At 43.2% G+C, this 27,581-nt stretch overlaps 1 protein-coding gene across 3 annotated transcripts in view; it reads left to right on the forward strand.

The window, feature by feature from the left end:
• Window positions 1–26,489, forward strand: part of FLNB (filamin B) — a 530,593-nt gene extending 504,104 nt beyond the window's left edge. For all 3 annotated transcript variants that reach the window (XM_078661490.1, XM_078661488.1, XM_078661489.1), the window contains 3 exons: window positions 5,963–6,181; window positions 15,361–15,564; window positions 24,936–26,489. In XM_078661490.1, the coding sequence (XP_078517616.1) occupies window positions 5,963–6,181; window positions 15,361–15,564; window positions 24,936–25,123 (611 nt within the window). In that variant the 3' untranslated portion in view covers window positions 25,124–26,489. The remainder of the gene's footprint in view (window positions 1–5,962; window positions 6,182–15,360; window positions 15,565–24,935) is intronic.
• The last annotated feature ends 1,092 nt before the right edge of the window (window positions 26,490–27,581 follow it).

A 27,581-nucleotide genomic window follows, 5' to 3' on the forward strand; every position in this document is an offset into this window, starting at 1 on the left:
TTCTTTGTTACTGGATGTTGCCAAAAATATATTTTTTAAACTTGGCATTAAAACTTCTATAGATTGAAATTGTGACTTGTTTAATTTATTTTCTGTTCTTAGGGTCACTGACCCTTTAGATGCTTTATGACCATGCTTTAACGATCTGGGTGACACAAACAAGCACCATTTATCCATGTTTTCAACGTCACTCAAGTATACATGTCCTATGGATCATTTACTGACTACAGTCAGTCTCAACGACGTGAAATTGGGGAACAATGTTTAAGCAAATATATATAAATTCATTTCCAGAAATAGGAGCGCTACTGAAATATACCAATAGCCATATGTTCGTCAGTATTATTTGGCCTGAATTTCTGCCACCTACCGTTAACTTGGCATCCATTTACTGTGAAAGGACAGGGTGAACTTGTGCTACTCGTACCTCCTCTAATTTGATTACCTATGATGCACCTGAAAGAGAATCATTCATCACAACATACTCATTATCCGTTTAGGAACCATGACTCAGTGCAAGCTTGAGGTTGGAAGACTTCACCAACTATTAATATTCAACAGTAAAAACGAGCCTCGGAGAATCCTTAACTCTTAAGGGGGCCATTTAGGGAATTATGTCACAATGGGTCTTAAAACCCAAGCAGACATCATCAAACAAAGAGACATTCTGAAAAACCTCTTGTTGGTGACTGGTACAAGATGTAGGACTGGGCAAATAGAACTCTACACTGGATTGCTCCTATATTATATTAATTATCCAAAGGAGGAGTACAACCCTATCACTGCCGAAGGATGAGACTAATTAAAATAAGAGAGGGCATAGCAGTCCCCTAACTTGTGAGCCTGTATTGCTAGTTAAAACTATGCTCCTTAAAGTTGTATTGCCTATCCAGATATTACTTACCAGCCATGAGTTTTCCCGTCTGTACCTGAGCCCTAATCCTTGCTTTCCTTGAGGACAGCATTATAGAAAAATACTACAGCAGGTCATGGTATGAAGGTTTTAGAAGTTGGGTTGTTGGTTGAGTGGGGTTTGAGCCCTGGTCAAGCAACAGCCACAATCCCTTGCAGGGTGAACCACACAAGTCACTAAAATAAACTGTGCCTCAACGCTTGGTAGCTTGGCACAAAAAGCAGACAAGCTAAAGTTAGAGGCAATGTGTAAAGTATTTATGCCACATACAAACAGTAATACTGTGAAAACACAACACATGAAAAATCCCACACCAATGTATAGAGTATAGAGTAGATTTAAAAAAATTATTTGACACCAAAAACACCAATATTGAATTAGGGAAACCGGAGTTATGAAGTTCTCGAGTTTTTAGTGAAGACTAGCACCTAAAAGATCAAAGCGCCAACCACATAAATCTAGTCAGAAAATATGGCTGAACGAGATGGAGCACTGTATGGATACAAAAGTTACAACGCTTGCACACCTAGCTATCTCCGGAGTGATTTTACAAACATTGAACACATGGATTACTTGATATCGGAAAATTGTTTGACATACTATGGATTAATTTGGTGTACTTTGAAAAATATGGTTTACTTTAAGAGGAGAGTGTGTCCTCATTTTCGCAGTGCAGCAGCTAGGTGCGCAAACGTCTTACCTTTTGGTAGGGTCATTGGCATACTGTGGAGGGACGAACCACAGCGCTGTATTTGCAAGCATTCATTCTGCAATCTAAGTAAAATCTATTGATGAATTAAGGGAAGGAGTGCACTCGCTATCCTTACACTTGCAATGCCACTTTCTAAAAGTGGCATTTTCAGAATTGTAATAAATACCCCGGCTTTACAATTAAGTATGGTTTTTAATTACAATTCCAAAGACACCAAACATGATACAGCTACCTGCTCTCGATTGAAAATTACTACTTGATATCGGAAAATTGTTTGACATACTATGGATTAATTTGGTGTACTTTGAAAAATATGGTTCACTTTAAGAGGAGAGTTTGTCCTCATTTTCGCAGTGCAGCAGCTAGGTGGCAAACGTCTTATCTTTTGGTAGGGTCATTGGCATACTGTGGAGGGACGAACCACAGCGCTGTATTTGCAAGCATTCATTCTGCAATCTAAGTAAAATCTAATGATGAATTAAGGGAAGGAGTGCACTTGCTATCCTTACACTTGCTATGCCACTTTCTAAAAGTGGCATTTTCAGAATTGTAATAAATAACCCGGCTTTACAATTAAGTATGGTTTTTAATTACAATTCCAAAGACACCAAACATGATACAGCTACCTGCTCCCAATTGAAAATTACTACTGATTAAATGTAATAAGGCATCTCCAATGTTATACTATGGGAGGTGTTGGCCTCGCAATAGAGAACAACGAATTTAGGAGTTTTTCACTACTAGGACATGTAAAACCTAACAGTACATTTCCAACCTTTTGATTCCCAGGCACCCTGCCCTATTGGCTAACTAGGGCCTACCTTAGGGGGGACATGTCTGTAATAAAAGGGGAGGAGTTTAAGGCTTGGCAAGTGGATTTAAATGCCAAGTCGTCTTGGCAGTATCATTCTGCATTCAGGCTGCAATGACAGGCCTGGGGCATGTTTTAAAGTGCTACTTAAGTGGGTGGCACAACAAGTGCTGCAGACCCATTATTAGCATTTAATTTTTAGGCCGTGGAAATATGGTATACCACTCTGCAAGGGACTTGCAAGTAAATTAAATATGCCAATAAGGTGTAACCCAATCAAACCATGATTAGTGGAGTGAGCACAAACACTTTAGCACTGGTCATCAAAAACGAAATAAGCAAAAAGGCAAAACATTTAGGCGTGACCCTGCAGAGTGGCCCAGGTCCAGCAGAAGCCCTATGTGTCCGCATAATTGAAAAATCCAGAGTCTGGCAGGGTTGGATTTTGTGCACTGAAATGTATTGAAGTTCTGTCGTTTAGGTACAATATAGATTATATTTTTTCTTTTTTTTGACAGCACTGTTTTTGTTTTAGAAACGTGTTCCAGCGTGAGGTCAAGATGGATTTCTGCTGAAGTACTCACCTGTTTCTGATTATTGCTTAGCATATAAATTACTACCCAGCAGATATTCCATGTTAGATGTTTTTCTGAGAAATGGTTTCCATGTTTTAGGAATGTAATTTTTTTCCATGTATTTATTTTGTGTGTGTGCGCTCTCTCTCACGGTCCAATTGTCTCTTCTCCGGATAATGATGAGGAACTCTCTGAGTAATCTCAAAGCACAGGATTGAACTAAGAATGGGATTTAGCAGAAAACACTGTCTCACCAAGTCATATCTCTTTCTGAAACAATAACATCATTCCCACTCTCAGGTCCTGATAAAATCAGCAAAAACACATTCTTTGAAATAAGCTCCCAAATTCATTCTAAAGCGTGCATGCATGGACACAACCGGCTCGAGAGACCTGTTAATAATATTTATTGCACGCACTGGATGTATTTTCTAGTGCTCTGCATCCTCTACAACACACAATACAAGCTGCGCCCTATAATTGGGCGCATCGTCACCAGGAAGCAGCTGTGCGTGGTCCATTCATCGGTGTCCGAGCCATGCTCAGGCAGGATGTGACGCACTGACTCTTTCAGGCTTGGAATGTCAGACGTCCAGTGCACGAATTTCATCCGGAAGCCCTCATCATCCGGTAATGTAAACATATTTTAAATACCGTGTCAAGGACTCCAGTACTGAGACCTGCCAGCATTGGAGCAGCATGATACCCATCTACGAAACAGACATGGCACAGGTTGATTTCTAGCACAGGTTGATTTCAGTATAGCCTTAATCAGTCTTGACTTTTTATGTTCAAATCCCGGCGGGTCCACTCAGCCTTTCATCCATCTGAGGTCGATTAAAATGAGTACCATTGAGTTGGGTGACAATAACCATCTGTTATTCAGCGCCAAGAGACCTATGGGTGAGAGTGCGCTTTACAAATACACGTTATGTTATGTAAAGAACGCCACAAAAAGAGTTATCTTCTTGCATCCAGATGATACCTGATTAAGCGGCAATCCGTAGGATAAAAGGGTGAATCAGTCCTACTAGGATTGAATTGATGAGGTGACACAGAGATCTTTGCAATAGGAGTACATTCCAGTGCATAGTTTTATCTGCTGGCTTCATTCAGCTAAACAAGGATACAACAATTTATTCGCCAGTGGGCGTTGGTTCTGGATGAGAAATTTAGGTTGAGGCACAGGGTAATGTATGTAATGTTTTTGCAATATGTTCCATATGACCACAACAGTTGCAATAAGCACTACATTTATGTATTTAAAGAATTTAAATAATTGCCATAAAGTAACTTTTTACTCAACTGTCATATTTTGTGTTTACATATTAATCATTCACCGCACTTTATAGGCCATCAACATGACAATACCTTCACTTTTGAAGTTCAGCAGGAATACCAGATTTTCTGTTGCTCTTTTGGTGATCTTGTAGATCAGAACTATGTTTTCCTAGAGATGTAGTGGCATCAAAACAGTAGCATATGATCACCGCAAGGCAGTAATGTGGAAGCCGCTACATAAAGCAGAACCTAGCGAGACACCTGCAGCATCTATTGCCCTGCAAAATATTTTATTTTTAGAAATGAAAGCAGTATCCTGAACTCCAAATGTAAGGCACACATTTTGGGTAAGGATAGGTCACTTTTGTAAGATTACCAGATGGACTCAAAGTGATTTGAATGGCATGCTGCTGGAAATGATGCCATGCCCTTCATTTGTGCACATCCCGACCAAAATAAGTAATGCTCTCTTCCAAGTCTAGATCAACTGTTGAATTCCACAGGTTTCTGCTCTCTCCCCAGGCCTGTCATAGTGGATGCCTACTACTACATGTAGGGGTGGTCAAGGCAGCATTCCTAAAAAGCAGATGTGCGCTGATCATTGGTGTGTCTTGGAACTGGGATTGGATGGGTGGAGTAAATTCTCAACTTCTTACAGGAGACCTTACGCTGTATGAGGGAGAGCACACTGGAGTAGAAAGGGCCCGACACTGAAGTGTTGCATTTAGAGGTGGCCACCCTGTCTCAGATCCCCTCTTTTCAGGCCTGGCTGAAGATATTAGGGCAGTGATAACCCCACAGTTGTAAAGCAGCCATTGATTTTGGCCAAACGCTAGCAATGACATCGTAGATCTCTAAGGTCTAAGCTACAATCTCCAGCACTTTCTTGTACTTCTACAATTCTTTCAGAGGGTGGCCATAATCACATCAATGAGCTTCTCAAAGTTGTATTATTTACACACTGTGTACTTTGTCTTGCCTTCATTTAAGGTGCACAGATTTTGGATGAATTAGATCTAGGAGATTCATCAATCAGATCTTTTCAAATAGTGTAAGAGAGACCACTTCATACTGACTCTGGTGAAACAGAACTATTTGTCGGTAAGTTGCTGGATCGAGACTCAGGCACACTGTATCGCTCACGGGCCAGGCAGAGCAGCGGACTTCAGTATCTGAGGGCCTCATTTAGAAGATACCAGCTCTTTGTTATCAAGCAAGGACTCAAGGCTTTGTTTTAAGAAGCTTGAGGGTTTGTTCAGGAGGGCGACCTTGTCCTGCCAGAACACCAGGCGCTCGAATGAGCTCCCCTCAACACTTTGCGATACTGAGGACCAATGGAGCTTTTGTAGATCACTCAAGACAGAATTTATAAGAGAGTTTTTGGCTAAAATTTAAACTCGGAGATTTTTCATGTCCCATAAAATTCAGATTCACAGATAAAAATCTAATTCAGTTTAAAACATTGATAGCTTCTAAGAGAATTTGTAAAAGTATATAATACCTGTTGCAAGTTATTACTAATCAATATAAAACAAGCAAATGTATTTACATACAGTACTTCTAGGTTCTTTGCTTTTCTAGAGGTATACAAAAAGTTTAATCATTTCTGTTTTCCTTAATTAATGTTTGTAAGCACAGGATAATTTACTTGCTTATGTCTTCATTTTCAGGTAAACAGTCCGAGTTCATCATCAACACCCTCAAAGCCGGCCCCGGAACCCTGGCGGTCACTATCGAAGGGCCTTCCAAGGTGACCATGGACTGCCAGGAGAGCCCAGAAGGTTATAAGGTCATGTACACCCCTATGGCTCCGGGCAATTATTCCATTGGTGTGAAATATGGTGGGCCAAACCATATAATAGGCAGTCCATTCAAAGCTAAAGTAACAGGTAAAAATGCTTGTTGTGAATTATGCTTACAGCTTCAATAGCTTCAGGGCTCTGTGAACACATTCTCCAACCTTAGCGGTCTGCTGCAAGAACTTGCGTTAGAGGTCGTAAGCGCTATATCATATGACCAATACTGGGACACAGAAATTCACGGATGGTTTCACTGCACCACTGACTTTACACTATGGCTTTGGTGATGTGGCAGTGGTCCTTACCGCACACATAGGCAGCCTATATCTGTCAGGAGCAGCTTCTCTAGAGGACCTTTACCCATTCCCTTCCTGCTAAAGTCTGTCCTTACAACTAACGCTCCTCTTTTAGCTGAAGTAGAAGGCCAGATTAACAGTGCTCTATGTAAAAGCTTTAAATATATGCATCCTTACAGTAAAAGCAAAAGAACAGCACAAATTAATAACATTACACTTATAAAAGGACTAGGGGCCAGATGTACGACCCTTTTATGCGCTCGCAAATGGGCGATCGGGCCATTTGCGACCGCAAAAAAGGGTAATGGCATGTACAAACACTATTTTGCGAGTCACTGACTCGCAAAATAGCGTTTACAACTCTCGCTATTAGGGAGGGGCAGCCCTTGCTAATAGCGAGACTCACTGCCATGTACTATTGTTATGCAGCGCATTTGCAACCACAAAACACTAGCAGTTTACCACCTACTTCAGGTAGGTAGTAAACCACTCGCAAATGGGAAGGGGTCCCCAGGGGACCCTTTCCCTTTTGTGAGTGTGTGAGAAAATATTTTTTAAGAGCAGGCAGTGGTCATGGACCACTGTCTGACCTTAAGAAATGAAACTGAAAAGTTTCATTTTTCTTTTTTAAATGCATCCCGTTTTCCTTTAAGGAAAATGGGCTGCATTTAAAAAAATCTGCTTTATTTAAAAAGCAGTCCAAGACATGGTGGTCTGCTGACCCCAGCAAGCCACCATCCCTGGGAGCGCTAGGCATTCCCAATGTGGTCGCAAATTGCACTGGCCTCATGAATATTGATGAAGCATGCAATTTGCGACCCCATTGGGATTCGCTAACAGTGTCTGTGACACTGTTGTATATTGCATTTTGCTAGTCGCAAATTGCGAGTTTGAAGCGACGCAATTTGCGGGTTGTAAAATGTAAGGGTCGTACATCTGACCCTTAGTGCATTACCTGAATGAACGCTACTTCAGTCCTTTCTATGGATAGTGATCACGTCAATTGTGCTTCCGCGTTTTGATAAATGTCGATAGTGCTGCTCACCACCACCTCACTGCACAGGGAAGCAAGGAATGTGAGGAAAGCACACAGCTTCCCTAGTTCAGTGATAGAACAGTTCCTTCCTGAAGGTTTTAGTTCTTTCTCGGCGTTTATTTATCGGCCAAATCACGTATTTTGGAACGAGAAGCCCTTGTTACATCCTTTCATTCCAGCCATGTTGCACATACTTTACGCTGACCTCTTTCAGGGCCTTGGAAGCTGTACTTTTTCAGGCAGCCTCTGACATCCCTGTCCCAGAATGCAGCCTCTAGCAGCCCTTTGTTATACTTGGACCTGCACTTGGAAATTGCCTGAATGGGTTAAACTTTTAGGATCTTAAGATGCCAGCTCCTTCAATGAAATGCCAAATCATTGCTGGGGAAACAATCTTCATATGTTCCAGTCTAACCTTTCTACTTGGAAGTGATACTGAGTTCATGTCGATAAGGACTGCTCCTGCTCTGCTAAGACTAGGCCTGTGTGTTAGTGAGGCAATCTGCAAACTTTGAGCCTCCCTTCACTGATATGGGCTACAGTGCTCCTCGTTGATAATGTGGCCCCTGGGCACTCTTGGCACTGGTTCCAGGGCTGCTGGCGGGCTGTCACTGACTGATTAGTGTAGGTTTTGGGAGGACTACTGCAAGGCATTGTTCCGTATGAGCACTGGCTGTGGGCCTGTGGGTGGGAGTTAGAATATATGTGTATCAACTACAAACACTTGTTTGTCAAGCTGAAACTCTCTTTCGAATTACCTGTATTGTCCATTCAGAGTTCACCTAGTATTTGTATAAACGCATGTTATTGGTTCTCCGTTGCGAAACAGCCAGTGGATCACTGGCAAACTCTGTTAGTCTATACATCACATCAATGCAAGCAATACATTTATCACCATCCGAGTGCATTGCAGCAGTGCGTTCCCATCCACATCAGTGAAGCGTGCCATATGACTCGACCTAACAATATAATTTCTAAGTCGGGTCTCCACCACCAGGTCGACATTACCCTATTCAAATTAACTAACTTTGGCGTCTTGTACCCAGAGTAGTCAATTCTCCAGACATAAGGCCGTGGGATTGAGCTCAGTCCCCCATGAAGCAGACCCAGGGCTAGCGTAACAGTGTGCTTGAGAGCTGCAGCTCTAGCAAACCCACTGCATGCTCACCTCTTGTGTGTGATGGCAAGAAGATCCCTATCAACCTCTGTTCCACTAAAGTCAGAAAGTATGGTTTCCCATGCTCGAGCAAATTCAAGATTTCACTGGGGTCTTTTAATCCCCATATCCAGTAGGGTCAGTGCTTAATTTGAGCCGGTGGTTTCCGGTGCTCAGCACCAGCACTTAATCACCACTTTTCATGTGCTGCAGTTAAGAATACGTTTACATTCATCTATGGTAGGCACGGGAAGATTATGTGATTTGCCCAAGATCACAGGATGTTGAGCCGACATTGAGACTCAAACCTGGTTCCTCAGCTCCGAAGCCGGCAGCTCTGGCCATTACCACATCCTTCCTCCACTTTCATAATTAATAGTTGGTTCTGTTTTAGGTGGCGCTAACAGAAGAAATGGGCTGGCGCAAGCTGCCTCCTGATGAGAGCCCCAGCACTTATTTATTTTTACAAATTATCACGGAGGAGGGTACTCTTGCATTCAGCCCACTTCCTGCTTTTGTTCTCCGCCGAGTTAGGCTTCGTGGTGCTCCCCAACTCATTGCTGTTTGCTGTCTCGTCAATACGATGGAGGACCATGAACTTGATGTTGATCTTTTTATTTGTTGGACATGGGAATTAACCCAGCAAAGAGATCTCAGCGGACTCCTTATCTGTGGCTTCGGCAGGCCATAGATAAACTCTCTGCACTATATGTCCAGTTTGTGACCATCCCAATCCAGGTAGACAAAAAAAACGTGTTTGCATCCCAACACCTAGGGCACAGTTCTGCTTCCCCTGTATAGAACTTGTTAAGTTTATGGGTTGTGATGTACATCATGTGCACAATATTGAAGCATATCAGTTTAAACTCAGTATTCCTAGAAACTACGGAGGGGGCTCACAATACCCGACCCCTGTGTCCTTCCTCAAGTTTTGCCAAAATTCATTGTCCACTTGGCTCTCAGACCATTTTGATTGGCCAAGGAGCATCCAGTACAACAACACAGCTCTCATCGCCTTCCCTAGTGTGTGAATCAGTGGTAGTGCCTTGTGTGTGGCAGTCTCTGCGCTCCATACTCTCCTATACCTGCCTCACCATCTTGGTTAGGGACCCATGTAGTTTGAACAGGCCTGGAGGGATGTTATAGGCCTATGTGAAGTCTTGAAAAAGTCTGAGGGTTCCCTTCAAATAGCGCTCTTCTTAGGGCTAGTTCTCTACTCCTTCAAGTTTAAAGGGGTCTCACTTCTACTATGGCATGTGGCTCCTGTATGCCCAGTAGCAGCATCTTAGGTGCGTATGAGTTTCCCTCACCATATGGCACAGATGCCCACTCTCGCAACTGCTGTCTTCGGGGTTCCCAGCCTCTGGGCTATTCATTGCAGCTACACTGTGGGGTAGTACAGCTCACAGTCTGGGACACACTGTCTACCTTCCATTAGTAGCAATTTGGAGCATGTTGGCCTAACGGCTTGGGTGGTCGACCTCGCATCTGGGGAACTGGGTTCGAGTCTCGGCAATGACGCTGAACATCCTGTTGTTCTGGGCAAATCACTTCATCTCCCCTGTGCCTAACAAAAATGATCGTGTCCTCATGTAATGCAACTAGTGCAATGTAAAGCGCTCTGATACCCGATTCGGGTCAAGTTCGCGCTATATAAAACGCTGTAAAATAAAAATAAAATAAAAATACTCCAAGCCTTCTGGAATCCCAAATCATGTCCAGCAAGACAGCATCCGGCTCACGAGAGAACCCTCCTCATGGGATATGTATCAGCAGGGGCCTGTAAAAACAATATCCATGGAAGAATTACCAATTTCAAGGCTGTCCACCCTGCCATGGACAAAGGCGGTTATATCCAGAAAGAAAGACGTGCCCATAACGCAGCCAGAGCTGACCTGATGTTCTCCTCTAGCAGGTCTAACTAGGAGTGATCTATCCACGCTCCCAGGTAGCAAAACTTGTTAATATACTGGATTTATTCCAGTTCCTCTGGAGTCCTGAAAATTCTCTAAATTCTTCCAACACACTCACAGAATGGCAATTTTCGACTTGCCATCATTCGAGACTAGCGTGGAGTGAAAAAACAAGGGTCTGAAATTCAGTGACTATGCCTTGGTTTCCTTCTTCCTTCCTCAGTATGTCCACTGCTAGGGCAAAGGTAGGGGGGGACCTGGGACAGTCCTGCTGTATCTCACTCCCAGCATCATAAGATGAAGAGATAATATGACCCGTTCTGACCTTTGCCGTAGGGTTCATGTAGAAAAGTCAGACCCATTTGAGGAAATCCGACCTAAGCCCATCTCCCTCAGTACGGCAAATAAAAACCTCCAACTCCTTGTTGAAACCCATTTTGACAGCTATTGTTAAACCACATCCCCTGCAGCAGGGGAGGGACTGACCCAACACAAGGACCATGCGTCTAATTTCATGGACGTATTGCTTCCCAAAATGAAACACTTTGATCTGAGTGGCCTAAATTGTGTTACAGGCAGGAGCAGTCTGATGGCTAGTATCTTGCTCATGATTTTATAGTCTGTATTATGCATCGATAGAGGTCTGTCAGATGCCATTTTTGTCGGATCTCATCCGGGTGTAGTCATGGACACCAAGACAGCTGTGCAAGTCACTGGAGGCATGGAGAGTTATCTCAGTACCATATTGCCTTTTTCAGCCATCAGGGGTACCACAAGTCTACGGCTGTGGAATCCGATTTAGCACAGGCTGGCAGATCCAGGAGTATTTTCCCTAATCCTCTAAGCTACTGCCTTTACCTCTTCCTCTTTTATGTTTTGCCCAGACATTGTGCCACTTTTTGTGCAGCAGTGTCCCCAATTCCACTCTCTCAATATACTTGTTTAATACCGGATTTGTTGTCGAGCCACACAATTTCTAGAGGGTAGAGTAATACTCCATAAATGTTTGATTTCCCGTGACTAGCTATCCCTTCAGTCTGGTTTGGCAGCCAGGTCTGGAGCCACCCGCTTTGCCACGCTCATTGTATGATCTAACCTGGTACTCCCTGTAGCCAAAACAAGGGAGTCTCTCCTTGTATTGTGTTAGCTTATCTCTTTATGGTAGCAGTTCCTCCTGTACCTGGGTGTTCCCCTTTTTTTTGGTTCTTGAATTCCTGTAGCCAGGCTCCTGCACAGAGTTCAGGATGTCTGGTATCCTGGAAGATGTTTGAATGCCCGGTACTCATACTACCACCTTAATTGATTCCCATTCTATCAACACACTGGATGCCGTGCACCTGTGCCATGAATTAGCATGTTCTTGCTTCCGGTACTGAGTCTCCAAACACCAGATCCTCTAGGGCTTCAGTTTTCAGCCACCAGGTAGGGATTACCGCTCTCGTCCTGCCCTAATTTGTAGAAAAGTAAGTGCAGGGGGCAGAGGTTTTCTTAGGAGCCCACTGTTGGTGCTGCCGAATGGCAGGGTTTCCAGTCACCAAGCCTCTCTAGTCTTTGGTTCATCTTTTTACCTTTTTCTTCCCTCACCCAACACTTCCTGTATCTTTTTCTCACTCTTCGCGATTTATTTTCCTCCCTACTTCCTCCCTTTGCATGGTTTTCCTATCTTTCTCTTTATCTTCCTCCTCCTTCTCCCTTTTTGCCTCAGTTTCTTTTGTTCTGGGTCAAAGACTGATGATGAAAAATAAATCTAGGACCCTGAAAAATCAGTACGGGTGCCCACCAATTACTGGAACGATCAGAAAGACACAGTGGTGAATAGTCTCAAAACTTTCCTTAATGCGCTTGACCTCACCCAAATATGCGATAGACCAACACATGACAAAGGCTCGATACTCGATCTCATCATTGCCAAAGAGGACTCAACACAACTGGAGGCGATTCAACCCTGCGACTGGTCTGACCACCACATTATCACCTTCTTTATCAATGAAAAAGTGAAGCCTATCCCAGCTCAACCAATCAAATCCAAAACATGGAAAAGGGACATGAAGAACCTTAACCCCTCTACCCTGCCTCCCCACATCGGCAATCTCCTCCTTCCCCCTTCAGGTGCCTCGGATGTTCAAACACTGATGGACCACTACCTTGACTCTATGAACACAGTAGTCAATGAAGTCGCCCCACTTTAACTGAAGAGAGTCTCCACCAAAACTTCTAACCCCTGGTATGATGATAGACTCAATGACGACAGGCGTACTATGCGAATGGCAGAGCACACCTGGAGATCGGACCCTTCAGCACTGCACCTCAAAAGGCTTAAGAACAAAAGAAACGCCTACTTCAGGAAAATAAAGCGCACAAAGGCGGACTTTTTTAGCCGTCAGTTGGACCAAGCAAAAAACAGGCCAAGAAAGCTGTTCGAACTAATCAAGACCCAAACAAAGACTCAACCCCTACAATCAAACAGCACAACAAGCGACACCCCACACTGTGAAGCCTTCTCTGCTTTCTTTAAGCTAAAGACTGACAGCATAAGAAATGACCTCATCTTGGATGTAAGTCGATTCCCCAACAACACCAGAATGTCTTACACTCAACCTAAAAACAAGGCATCTTGGCTGTACTTCGATACCTACTCGGAAGAAGCAATCCGCAAACTGCTCTGCACTTTGAAGCCCTCTAATCTCCTCACAGACCCTCTACCTGCTAATGCGGTAAAATACTTCATCCCCTTGCTCCTCCCTCTCTGGATCAAAATCATCAACAGCTCCCTGCAACAAGGCCTCATTCCGGACTCCCTCAAGGTGGGGCAAGTCACGCCTATACTCAAGAAACCTACAGCTGATCCGTCTGACCTAAACAACTACCGGCCCATCACCAATATCCCCACCCTGGCCAAACTGCTGGAAAAATGTGTCCAACTACAACTAACTAAACACATTGACCAATTTGACCTCCTCAACCCTCATCAATCAGGCTTCCGAGCGAAACATAGCACGGAAACAGCTATGACACACATAATTGATGACGCCCTCCAAATTCTTGATCGCAATGAGTCCTGCCTCCTCATCCTTCTTGACCTCTCGTCTGCATTTGACACGGTCAAACATGAGAACCTGCTGGAGCTGCTAAGCACTAGAATGGGTCTTTCGGGAACTGTTCTCAAGTGGTTTTCGTCCTTCCTTCACAATCGGTCACAGAAGTTCAAGATCGACAATGTGCTATCCACTCCTGTGCCTGCAGATCTAGGTGTCCCACAAGGATCCTCCCTCTCCCCCACACTGTTCAACCTCGTCATGGAACCGCTCGCCACCTTGCTCCAAGCTTCCAATGTCCAATTCCATATGTACGCCGACGACACACAACTCTACCTAAAGCTACAATCTCCTGAAGATATCAAACATCTGAACTCCACGCTTATTAACACTCAATCGTGGCTGGCAGATAATCACCTCAAACTAAATGCTCTGAAAACAGAGTTCCTACTCATCTCACCACCGACGAAAACTTCCACCACCCAAACATGGCTCAATAATCTAACAGCACTCAATGTCCAACCTACCATCGTGGACTCGGCGAAATCCCTAGGCATCACTCTCGACGCCAAGCTCAACATGCAGCAGCACGTTAGCAAAGCCACAAAAGCAGCTAATTTCCAAATCAACACATTGAGGAAAATTAAACCTTTCCTCCCTGCCGAAGACTTCCAAACTGCTGTACAAGCTCTAGTCATCCCTCGAATAGTCTACGGAATTGTGGCCCTCAGCGGACTCCCGCTATCCACAACAGCACCCTTAAGAGCCTCCCTGAACGCTGCCGCGAGACTCATTACTGGCTCAAGAAAGCATTCGCATATTTCCCCAGACTTAAAGTCTCTAAAATGGCTGCCTTTTGAAGCCAGAATACAGCTAAAAATTGCAGTTATGACACACGCGGCCGTGCACCACAATGCACCAAACTACCTCGCTCAAAAGTTGTCTATCTCAGGAGGTTCGAGGTCCAATAGAAGCACAAAAAAGCTACTCCTGAAACCTCGTAGGTTCCGGAAAGAGAAAACATACAAGCGCTCCTTCTCTAGAATGGCACCCAGGATCTGGAACGCGCTCCCGCCTGAAACTAGGCTGATCTCCTCCACTGCACTCTTCAAGAAAGAGGTGAAAAACATCCTTCTGGCCAAGATATCCTGAACATGATTGGTGCTGGATCAGAGACTCTGCATTGCTTGTATCACCGCTCACCTTGTCCTCCGGCACTATGCTCCTAACATGATGCTGTCACTACCAATATATGTTACACGTTGACTCACTCTTCAGATGCTCCCACTCAGTGTTTTCGCTACACTAAGTCTTTGATATAAGCCATCCGCACACCCAAGGTACACATGAACACCCCTGTAGTGGGATCAATGACTTGTGCCGTCCGATATTATTTGTTTACCTGACTGTATTTTGATATGTTTCATGTATGTTATTAGTACCCCACCATGTTAGTGACTACTATATTGCTCCCATTGTCTCTGTTCACTCCTACTGCCACTACCCTGTCTTTGTGAAGCGCTCTGATATCTGTAAGGATCTTGTTCGCGCTATATAAAACTCTGAATAAATAAATAAATAAATAAATAAATAAATAAATACAATGGGACAAATTAAGCACAAGCTGCACTGGTCAGGTCCAGGGAAGACCTATTGAACATCGCTCTCATTTTCTATGACTAAAGTTCTTTTTGAGAAGTATTGTTGGTATTTGTTTCCATTTCGTCTTGTTCATCCGCTGTATATTGATTGTCATCATGGTGTTTGACAAGTGTAGAGCGTAAGTCCTCTCCAGTGAGACGTGTCTTGACTGCAGCCGCTTGTCTGTTGCAGGTCAGCGCCTGGTTAGCACCGGCGGTTCCAATGAAACCTCTTCAATCCTGGTGGAATCTGTGACCAGGTCTTCGACGCAGACCTCCTACAGTGCAATGCCCAGATACGCCTCTGACGCCAGCAAGGTGACGTCCAAAGGAGCGGGTCTGGGGAAGGCGTACGTGGGACAGAAGAGCACCTTCACCGTGGACTGTAGCAAAGCAGGTGAGAATCAGACTTCATGCGGTGTTGAATCTTATTTTAAACCACTACTACAAGTGTTCGATACAATTTCTTTGTTTTTTCATGGCTTTGGCCTTTACCGAAGATTTGTACCCAAGCACACTGACGCCGAATGTATTTCTTTTTTTAATAATTCCTGCGAAATAAAACATACTCAGAAAACTACATGCACTTTGGCTTTGCAGAAGAATATTTGCTTTCGTTTGTGGTATTGGTTTACATACAAGCCGTTGTTGTACGACTTTGTTCGTGCTGTGTGACAGGAACACATAAATTGCCTTTCTTAGAGTTGCCTAAATAATTTAATAGAAAAGTATTTCCCAATTATCTAGAGAGCCGTGGCGCAGACACAGAGAAGCCTTTCAGATAACTATTGGCCCACGTCTCAACTTTCCTCGTGTACCCTTTTCCCTCCCTTCCGTTTATGTTTGCCATAAGTTATTTTTTCCTAAAAATGAAATGGTTTGAACATTTGCTTTGGTTGGGGTTATGCTGATTTTGTTAGGAAAGGAGATGCCCTCTGTTATCTCCTCTGGAGCTTATTTTTACCCACACAACTGCAGCCCCTTTACAGTCAGGCATTTGGTAGCACATGATGTTTGCAAGTGGTCAGAGTGGACAAAGACCACTTTTCCATTGATAGCCAGATGACTTTTGATTTAAAAAACAAAAACAAAAAAAAACCTGTCATCTGCACAAGTCCCTCTACATGACCCCATATACGCATTCGCTGTAGAATCTATAGAATTTAAGATTGCATTTGTGTAATTGTTGGCAGGGGGTGCATTAGTAGTTAAGATAGTTCAGTATCCGCTACGTGTCCACTTTGTGGATAGCAACACTCCAGTTCGTAACCAGCACATATTGATGTATAAGATAGTGCTGGAAGGCACTGTAGTATAGGCTTGTCTTTTGTCATAGGCTGTGTTCTGGATTTTCTGGTCCCAGATCCCCAAAAGCTCAAAGAAGGTATGGCTTCCATTGCTGTCTCTGCTATCCAGGGAATTCAACGAAGTCACGTGTCCTAAATACCTCCGCATACTGCGACTCACAGAACACACGCATGACTCCCCAAGCACACCTGGGTGATTGCACCCTCTGCTGTGTGATCACAGCTATGTTTGTGTCATGGATCTGGCACACTGGGTGGGGTGGGAGAGGGGGAGGGGGTTGGGGCAGGAATTTTGGTTGGGGTGTTTACTTCTATAATTTCAGCACCTCATCACAAGAGACATCTATAAGCCTGGCAGTACACCATGGTCAAATCGAGCATCACCTGACGTCAGTTTTATTTGCAGAATCTATGTACCTACCTGCCTCGATGTCTTCCCTTGTCTGCTCTGCTTTTTATATGCTGTAGTGTTTATTGTTGCTTTTGAAACCAATAAAAACAAATTTAAAACTAAAGGAGGTAACGGAACACCAGGGCTCCCTTGCCGGCGGAAGAGGTCCTGGACTGGTGGTTGCCCTCCCCCCGCTCTACCCCCTCATGGAGAAGAAGAAAAAAAAAGTCAACTAACTTGAACTACAACACTACATTCATGACACAAACATTACAAGATAGAGTAGCCTTGTGAATGTTTCCTTGTTGCTTTATCTTTAAAGGGTACAGTGCATGGACACCCACGAACGAATTAGAGCCCCAAAACTGGTTCTAAACTAATGTAAAACTGTGAACATCTTCACCAAAAGTCTTGCAGTCCTCAAAGGAAACTTATGAGAAACACTGTAGCAAGAAGCTCCTACAGGACTCCAATTCAGTGAAGTGCTTTCCATGTTGCAAGGAAGACTGTACCGGATCATGTTCCCTTTCATAAGTCCCAAGCAGGAAGGGCCTCCTCATAGTGTGTGCTGTTCCAGCACAGCCGAACAGACGCTCCCCAGGGTTCAGCACAGGTACACAGTGAAGACTCTAAATTACAGCCCATGTTAAGTGTGAACACACAGTCTTCTGTTTTTATTGAACAATTCTTTTCTTAATGTGTCCGCATGGTGGAACCATCAAGGGTATATCATTGGTTACTGCTGCTGCACAGACTCCAGGTTTCACACCTGGTACCTCCAGCCCGTGTGGCAGTTCCACGCACTCCACGTTATTCCACACACAGGGACATCCCTACTCTGCATGCTCTATACGTTGTAGCTAGAACCTCTAGGCTCCATACATTGTCATGTAGAGCATTTATAGTTAACCATAGACGGGTATCATAGCACGTAAACTTCCCAGGACCCTAACCCCAAAATACCATAGAGCTCTTAACCTCCGACCAGGGCCTGTTAGATCTGGGGGTCTCTAGTTGGCAGAGGTAGGTACCACTGTCCAAATAGGGACCCTTGCTTCTAGTCAGGGTAAGGAGGATACACTCTTTAGATAACCCCGGCTCACCCCCTTGTTAGCTTGGCACGAGCAGTCAGGCTTATCAAAGGCTATGTGTAAAGTATTTGTACCAACACTTACAGTAACACACTGAAAACACCACAAATTGTCTCCACAACAGTTTAGAAAAATAAAAGTATTTAATCTAAACTACACAAGACCAAAACTACAAAAATCCAACATACACAGTTCAAGAATATGATTGCAAAGAGTTCTAGGGTTTGCATTAAAATAATCCACAGTTGCATCACGTTTAGCCCAAAGTACCTGTAGTTGCGACAAAGTTCCAAAATGAAGCTGCAGCGTTGAAAAACAAGTGATGCGTCACTCCTGAGACCCTGGGGAGGCGATGCAACAGCCCCGCTGGACGCAGCGGGCGTGTTGTAACGAATCCGGTCTGTATGGGAGGGAGGCGATACCTTGTATGGATTCCGGTGCGCAGGTTCCCTAGGAAGCGTCTCGCGCAGGCACGTGGCGACAATCTCCGGGGCGGCGACGATCTCCGGTGCAGTGACGATGGGCGGTGCGACGACAATGCGCGGCGCAGCGTCGATCTTCTCCTCTCGCGGCCCCTTGATGTGATGGCTCTGCGACGATGTTCGCAGCGACGTGATGCGATCCGCAAGCGAGCAGTGCGGCGATCTCACCCATCAATGACCGGTTCTCCGACGATACTCGCAGCAACAGGAAGCTTCCTGCACCGGGGCGATGCGTTCCGCAAGCTAACAATGCGTTGGTTCTTGCAGCGGCAACAGGCGCTGCGACGATCTCGATCTTCGCGGCGGCGAGAATTTCCTCGCACTGTCGGGGATGCGCTCCGCAAGCGAGCAGAGCGTGGAAATTGCAGATTGTCTTTGTTTCTCCTTGTCCAGCTTCCCAAACAGCAGGCACAACTTCCAGAGGCCCCTCAGTCGGACTCAGCACTCTAGGAAGGGCAGAACTCTCTCAGCAGAGTTCAGGGGGAAGCTGGGGGTGAAGTCCTTTTGTTCCTGGGACTTCTTAACAGGAGGCCAGCTCTCTTCAGGCCCTTGGAGATATCTTCAAGCAAGGGGACAAAGCAACAACAAAGTCCTTCCCCTCGCCTGGGCAGCAAAGCAACTGCAGGTCATCCCACAAACACACAGCAGACAGTCCTTCCTTTTCAGTCTTCCAGCTTCCTCCTTGGCAGAGGTTCCTTCTTGATTCCAGGATGATCTAATTTTCTGTAGTCTGGGTAGCAATTTTTATACCAGTCTTTCCTTTGTTCTCTGGAGGCAGAGAGGTCTTGGTTTAGTCAGAACCAGTTCTGGTCAGTCTTGAAGCACTTTGTTTCCCTGACCTCTTCTTTCCTTTCAGAGAGAGGGGCAGGGTCATCAGCTGGCCAGCAGGAGGTGGTGCCAGCATTGTGGAAGGCAGGCACAGCCCTATTCAGGCCCAGATGTTATCCCCTCCCACCACTCAAGATGCAGATGCAGCTATTCAGCCTAGGGCTGACTCATCCAGCCTCCTGGGGGCTCCCCAGCCCCTGTACCTCACAAACCAGACAGTCAATTCACAAACAGGCCAAGGCACACAGAAAGGTCAGACAAGAGAACAGCCACTTTCTAAAAGTGCTGTTCTCAAACAAAGGATTTAAAAATAACCATCCTTTCTAAAATATAGGTTATGAAATTATGAGTTCAGGGATACCAAACTTTAATTTTCTATCTTGCTCCTTTGGGAAGATATGCAGGTAAACATTATACACAGCATTCCCCATTATAGCCTATGGGCAAAATAGCCCTCTCAATAGTGAAAAACGAAAATGGCTGTAATTCACTACCAGAGCATGTCTCACACACACTAGTACATGTTCTACCTTTCATATACACTGCACCCTGCCCAGGGGGGTACCTAGGGCCTTCTATAGGGGTGTCCAATGTGTACAGAAAGGAAAGGGTTAGGTCTGCCCAGTGTGAACACTGGTCAGGGCAGCATGGCAGTTAACAACTGCACCCAGGCACCGCAGTGGCAGGCCTGAGACACCATTTTAGGGCTACTCATGTGGGCGGCACAATCAGTGCTGCAGGCCCACTAGTAGCATTTGAATCACCAGCCCTGGCACACTCAGTGCACTTTACCAGGGACCTACTGGTAAAACAAATATGCCAATCATGGATAACCAATCACAATAACAATTTATAGAGCGAGCATATGCTCTTTAGCACTGGTCAGCAGTGGTAAAGTGCTCAGAGTCCTATAGCCAACAACCACAGGTCAGGAAAAACAAGGGAGGAAGAAGCAAAAAGTTTGGGGATAACCCTGCAAAAAGGGCCATTTCCAACAGGGCCAAAATGAATCTGATCTTCCAAGTTGCCCGCTGACTGGTAGGAATGAGGAATCCCAATGTTCATTCGTTAGTACTGGTGAATCTTGTGTTCAATTAGGAAGGAACCAAATCTACCCAAAGACAAAAATCTATTTTCCATTTTTCAAAATCATATAGAGAAGCAGGTAATTAAGAGTCAACTTTTTTCAGAGCTTTGAAACCACCCACGTACTCTGCTGCCTTCAAGGCCTGTGAGTCATTCTCAAATATATAACTTAGCTCGGGTGAAATGTTTCTCCTTCTTACTTTCTGCTAAGTCTGGTTCTTCTCCGCTCCTACCAGAACTGAGCTGTGCATATATATTACCCATTACAGCATCATTAGTCCCTTTTGAAAAACATGAGCAAGAGACGAATGAAGTAAATAGTGGCAACATATTTGTTTTTTTTAAATCGCTTTATAGTTCGCAGTATACAGATGTTAAGCATCAGATAGAAGACGCATATGCAAAATAGCAGTTTCCATGGGAAAAATAATTGCATGTTTTTTGGGAAAATACCATAAATATTGCTGTTTTGGTCTTTACAAGCATACAAAGACTTTAAGAGCACGTCAAGTACTAATATTTCCAAAGAAAGTGAATAGAAAGTAAGAAATATAAATATGCATGGTTTCGAACTTGGCTATAAAAATAGACATTTTCTTAGCAGTACTGAGATGCATGCTTCACTTAAGACAAATAATTTTTCAAGATGTGCGAGCTCTATTTCTCAGGCATTAATGTAGCCAGGTTGCTGTGAGTTTGTGGAAATAGTGGGTATGAAGGCGTAGTTAGAAATGGGGTAGTATTATCTGTTTAGATGCTTTCTGTTTGACATTTGGGAGCCTGATAAATGCTGGTATCAGTTTGATCAAGGACTGGTTGACATATTTTCTCTTGAATTAATCAAATGGGCTATCCTTTTTATGCTCATGGACAAACTTTGATTATCCAGGGTTTCTACATGGACAACCATGGATGAACAATTTTGATCATGGTTTTTGACCAGACATTTAACCATGATCAGTGGATCTTGTACAAAGCTCACTTCCAAACACCTCTGAAATCCCAAATAAGCCCCCAGAGTACCATCATTGCATGTCTTAAAGCTTAGGCGTCGTTTTTTATCAGAAAGCACGATCTCTCAGTGTGTGGCCCTGCACTTGATAAAGCATGATGATTTAAACTTTTTTGATGAGAAATTTGAGTTTTAAGAAATGTTCCAGGGCATCTTCTCTTCATAAGTGATCTATTGCCTTCCAGAAGATACTGTGTCCCTGCTATGTGTTTGATGGGTTTCCGATGGACCCCACAGAATGAAGTACGCCCAAGGACTTCATCAGACCTCTGGCACCAGCCACTGGGACCCATCTTAAGGTCACCTGCTCATCCATACCACTTCCCATAAGAGGCCTGCGCCACCTAATGGCTACCACAACATGCCAGGATGCTGCCACTTTACTTACAAGCCAATTACAGGACAACCGCTTTACCCACCCTCCGGTCATATCAGGGAGACCCCAGCACAAGCTCTAGACATCCGGGCCCCCAGCTGAAGCCAAACCTGAATTACTCCTCCCCCATGTCCACATTCCCACGTTCTCTTCAGGTCCATTTCCACAGCGGACGTCCCTGCAAACAACACACCCTTTGAATCAACCTATGCTCCCATAGTCTTGCAAAAACAGGTTCTACACACAGCCAAGGATCCAAATCAGCCAGTGTATAGCAATCCATAGAAATACTCCTTAAGGCTGACCTATTACAAGCATCTCGTACACATTGTCCGTGAATTAATGCATTACTTGAGTAATTGTTTACACTAACAAATGCATAGAACCGAGCCCTTCAACTCTACTGTTAACATCTCTAAGACACTGTCTGGTCAACCTGCTACCACTCCTGGATGTTGGTCTTCCACCGACACTAAGTATATGCTAACAGTCGTGCATAATACTACTGACTTATCAAGCCCAAAAAAGAACCTTAGTGTGTAACTCCAGAAAGGCACCACCCATCACTGTAACGAACTGAAAATGTTTAACTAGCTACTTTTTCCATGTAGAAAGGTTAAAAAAAATGTTTTAAACCTAGAACTTTTGCACACAATTTGGAAACGTTGGTAGTCGAAAATGGATCAAGAAAAATTATGGGAACACTTACAAACTATTCGGTTTGATTGACATTCTAGCCTAGGAACTGATATTTGGACAGATCTTTGAGGTATAATTCTTATCTTAGTTCCTTTTGGGCCACATACTGGTCATTAACTCATTGGCAGCTAAACCTAGGAGCCTTGTTATAAATATTCATAACAATGGAAAGAGCATGATTTGCTCAAATAAATTCAAAATACTACTTTACTAGCATTGTGCTTCACGTCATAAAATAACCCAATAGATAAAATGAGACCACGCCCTATCGACTGCCAGGATTCTACACATCCACCATCACAGCTCATACAATCTTGCAAAAGCGGTAGCTGATTCCATTTCCAGGAGAAAGTATATAGCAGAAGCCAAACCGGACAAAACATATCTCGATTTACATTAAAAACTTGACCATCACTGCCAATGTACAGACCTCCAAAATCGTCATATACAATGACATTCCCCTACTGAAGAGTAATGCAGAATACCCAATAAAAACACAAACTCTTCAGCAGCTCCCTAGATTGCAGGGTTCATAAAAGTTAAAGGCCAATACCAGTCTTGTAGTTTGGAAGCTGACATTTTTTACTGGCGACCTCTGCGAGATTTTTTGAGAATTGGTGCCAGTTAGCAAGCATGGTCTACATGATACCCACCTCAATTATCAGGTGAGAATTTGATGCCCTGAGACAATAAGACCGATGTGCTTTCGACAGACATCCTGTTGCATTATTGGCTCCAGTGATATTAAGAAGCTAGATTGCCACACACTGTTCCTAGAGTTTGAGCCCATCAAGGTAGCAAAAGTAACAAAGATCATTTCAGCCCTCAAGAAGCCATCACCTCAAACTATTAGGAAATCTGGGTAACCCAATCAACCCTTGTAGGCTTGGGCAGCGTACAGTACAGGGTGAAAATTGTCTACAAGGGATTTTATTTATAATCAATGTTCAAGTTATTTGTTGACTTTAATCACTAAGTTTGTCATACACGATCAAACTAGAAGGTGTCCACAGGACAACAGCATTGGATGTGGATTTTGAGTCAGAAAAGAAAAGAAAAAGAAGCACACGGAAAATCCTATTTGTATGAAAATATATTCTGTATTTTATATAGCAGAAATTAATTCAAGGGGATACAACAAATAAAATAACATAGACAAACAATGTCACGAAAAGATGTATAAATCAATTAAACAAATCAAGTCACAACAGACATCAGCTCCAAAATTTGAAAAAAGAGAGCAACTGAAACCCAAAGTGGACAAATGTTACTCTTTAGAACATAAATTTCATGGGAGATGATGGAGAGGTCGACGTTTCGGTCTTTGAAGCAGTAGTCTATAAGACCATCATCAGGACAATTCAATATTGCAGAGGAATCACCTCAAACTGGCTTCTGCAATGTGAGTGTCACACATCTAGACTTGTTTATTCTAGAACCAATGACTACCAGCCCCATAAACATCTCTTTGTTTACATGCTATTACCCGTTGAAGCACAAACATGAGGATATTCTTCTTCCAAAAATTACTTCTAGCCCTACATCCTACCCTACTGCTTAGCCCACCTGCTTTGAAGCCCCTGCGCTGATTGCTATCACAGGTTAACAGTTTATGCATAGTGCATGAGTCTTTGCATTGCTTCATCCTTGACTACTTTCAGCAGATCTTTCAGTCCATTTAACTTTGATTCATTCGGCTTTCTACCAGTTTGATAGCATCTAAGTCATCAGGTGAAGACCACAGTATGCTGCCAATGACCCAGACCACCAAAATCATGGTCTTTGAGCCTAAAACTACAGGAAGCAGAAACCCTGATATTTCACAGTGGAGTGCATACTCATTTTCTTACTGTGTATAGTTTAGACTCAGTCTAAAACCCCAGGGACCCCCCTCCTTCCAACCCTCAGGCCAGCATACTGAGTACACAGTTCACCCCACAGATAGATTCCTTGCAAAACAACTGCCTATGTACCCTAGTAAACAAACTAGAGCTGTAGGGGGCTTACCATTGCTTGTTTCAGTCTTGCTGAAGGCTTCACCAACATAAAACACAAGTGCACAAGGACTTGTGGAAGAGTGGTCAGGCTTTCCAATGACTATTTAATAACCATTTGTCGGTCCCATATGCAACATTTGGTATGTGTTTTCTTTTTGTGCCACCCTCTGACCCTCCTGAAGCACTTAAATAGCACAGAATCATGGCCCTAAAGCTAAAACCTGAATCAATTCCCCACACACGTGTCCATGGAACTTAAACCTCTATTTGATTATTATTATTTATCAAAGCTTCTGCATCAAAACGTTCATGCTTACCTTCGGATGTAAACCTTATACCAGCTGCCTAATGTAAGAGGTTAGCATGTATGACCATATTTTGATTTTACCACTGAGAATATTGTGCACTTATTTCAGAAATTAAATTCATAGATTGCAATGTTGCAGCTGCTTTAACACAACCTTTTCCAGCTAACCAACAATTTATTTGTGTATTATAGGTTCAAACATGTTGTTGGTCGGTGTTCACGGCCCCACAATTCCCTGTGAGGAAGTATCTGTGAAGCATCTTGGGAACAAGCAGTACAACGTGACGTATGTAGTGAAAGAGAAAGGAGACTACGTTCTGGCAGTGAAATGGGGCGAGCAGCACATTCCTGGGAGCCCGTTCCACGTGTCGGTTCCTTAAATACCTCCTGTGTACATATGTTTCATATCTATAACTCAGATTTGTATAAAGTACTATGTTGTTCATTTCCATCAGAGAATTGAAAAGCAATTAAAGCAATAGTCGTGAGGAAACATTGGAGCAGTTGTAAAACTCTGTAATGGCAACACAAGCGTGCCCATTTGTTGAGTGGAAAACACTGTCCCTTTCTTGTCAAAATGGCCGTACTTTACCCTCCTACAAAGTAAATGGAGGTTGTACCAGCAGCCAACACACACTGGCATTTCCAAGAATACAATTTGGCCAATGGTAAAGTATTGGTTGCTTGTAATTTTATATTTTTTTAAAGAAATGATTTAAATTTTATGAGTTTTAAATGTCTATATTTTAATGTAAATCTGTCCACAATATTTTTGTCCTGTGTTGTACCTGTCAATATCATCAATTGATCTCTTAGCAAATTTAACCTCAAAATTACATATATTACTAATGACACTAATTTCTATTTTGGAAGTTAAAGTCCTAGCAGATGTAATTAAAACTGGAATTTGTCTGTCATATGTAATAATTGAGTACAAATAAACTACTGATTATTGTTCCTTTTCTCTATGGGCTTGCTATCAGTTATGACTGAACGCTCTCCTCCATTCTAAGTTCTGATTAGGAAATTGCGGTACTCTAAAATGTACATAGCTGTACATGATGTACCTCGTCATTCATTCTATATGCTAACACTATAAAAAGCCTTTTTACCACTGTCACAACACTAATGCGCTTGGTGCCGTTCTCTGGAAACTGTGTTTACATTTTCGGGGAGGTGAAACTGTCCGATTTCAGGTCTTTCTATGTTTATTTCGACTTTTATGCAGCTGATTGTGAAGTTTAAATTCTGCTTTTGTATACTGTTCCTTATGAGGTCATTTTTATCTTCTGAATGCAATGTTTCAGTTGTATTCTTTTAGAGCGTATACTGTAAGATCACCTGTAAAGTTCTGTACGGCACTATCAAACCCGAAACAAGTAGACAATTTATAAGGGTTTATACGTTTTGAGTACTTGGAGTTGTGCACCTATACACTCTGGTGATATCTGAAGAAACCAGAAAATAAATGCACAAGTGTATGGAAATGCCAAATGAATGTATGTGTTTTAATAAGGTTTTAAAAATAGCCAATGATTTTTCTCTCTAAAGTGGTTTTATGATCATGCAAATGTCCTTAGCAATAAATACTTTTCTAGCTTTATTTTGGAGGCAATTCTGTAAAGGTATGTCTGTTTGGAAAGGAGTACTACTTGTTGCCTTTAATTAAGCTTTGTGCCTTTCTGTGAAATACTCGACTACGTTGCAAGTAGAAAGCTAAAAAAATAAACTGGAAACAAATGCAAAGATTAACGTGTGATAGTCTCATTCAGATTTTTAAATGTTTTCATGACATGAAAAATTGCAAAGGGGTGCTTCCAAGCAGGAACTACTCTTGTATAAGCTATGTTGGTCATGTTCTGGAGTATTGTTGATTTAATAACTGGCTAGAATATACTAACTGATAGGTATTATAAAGAGTATATACTAATTTACAACTGTGCAGGCATGTTGGTGAAATCCATCCATAATTAACCCAAAACAATTGATCAGGTATTTGCGACTTCGATTGATATCTTTCCTAAATTTTACCTGCCGCAGCCCGTGCAGGTCAGAGAGGTGCGGCCCGGTGGGGAGGGGGAGGGGGATTTCGATGGACGATGGAAAATTAAATAAATAATTAATTTCCCCTTGTCGTCGCCGTCTGTTAAAATACCCCCCATACCAGACCCCACCACCCCACGGCTCTTAATTGCACTGCTACAGTCTGGTGCCATGTCCTATTAGCAATTTCTTTTAGTGGTACTCAGAGATTTGGCTTATAACCGATGGCCGGAGTTCTCAGACGTTTGTGAACAAATCGACCCGTACAAAGACCTGTCACTTCTTGTGGTTCACTGCCCTTCCCGTTGGCAGGGTTGAATAGAAATTTTTATATCTCTTTATCAACACATTTTGAAAAGAAACAGTCATGCTGAGTACATGGAATTTACAGCAGTCAACATCAGGCTGTTTGAGTTTACAGTTTTTTGTGCGTAATAGTACATCAACATGTTGTCCTTAGAAGGCGCACCTACAAACTGATGAGCTAAAGAGCATGAGCTGAAGAGTCATATCTAACATAACGATTCATTAACAAAATATGCTATAATCAGAAGACATGTTCATGACATATGTTGTCAGTATCCTAAACATGTAAATGGCTAGTCATTAGATCAAAGTAATGGGGTGGTCCCAGAGGCGTCTCTTCTGCTAAGGCGTAGGAGCATCACCCCACTGAACAGGTCAAAAAAGGAAAAAATAAAATCATAATTGGTAATTGTTATTATCGTTTTATTTTTCTGTTGTAGCTCAGCTGGGTAGGGCCGGGGCTGAGCTCTCACAGAGAAGTTGGAGGAA

Source organism: Lissotriton helveticus, chromosome 9, assembly GCF_964261635.1.
Source record: "Lissotriton helveticus chromosome 9, aLisHel1.1, whole genome shotgun sequence".
Taxonomy (NCBI): domain Eukaryota; kingdom Metazoa; phylum Chordata; class Amphibia; order Caudata; family Salamandridae; genus Lissotriton; species Lissotriton helveticus.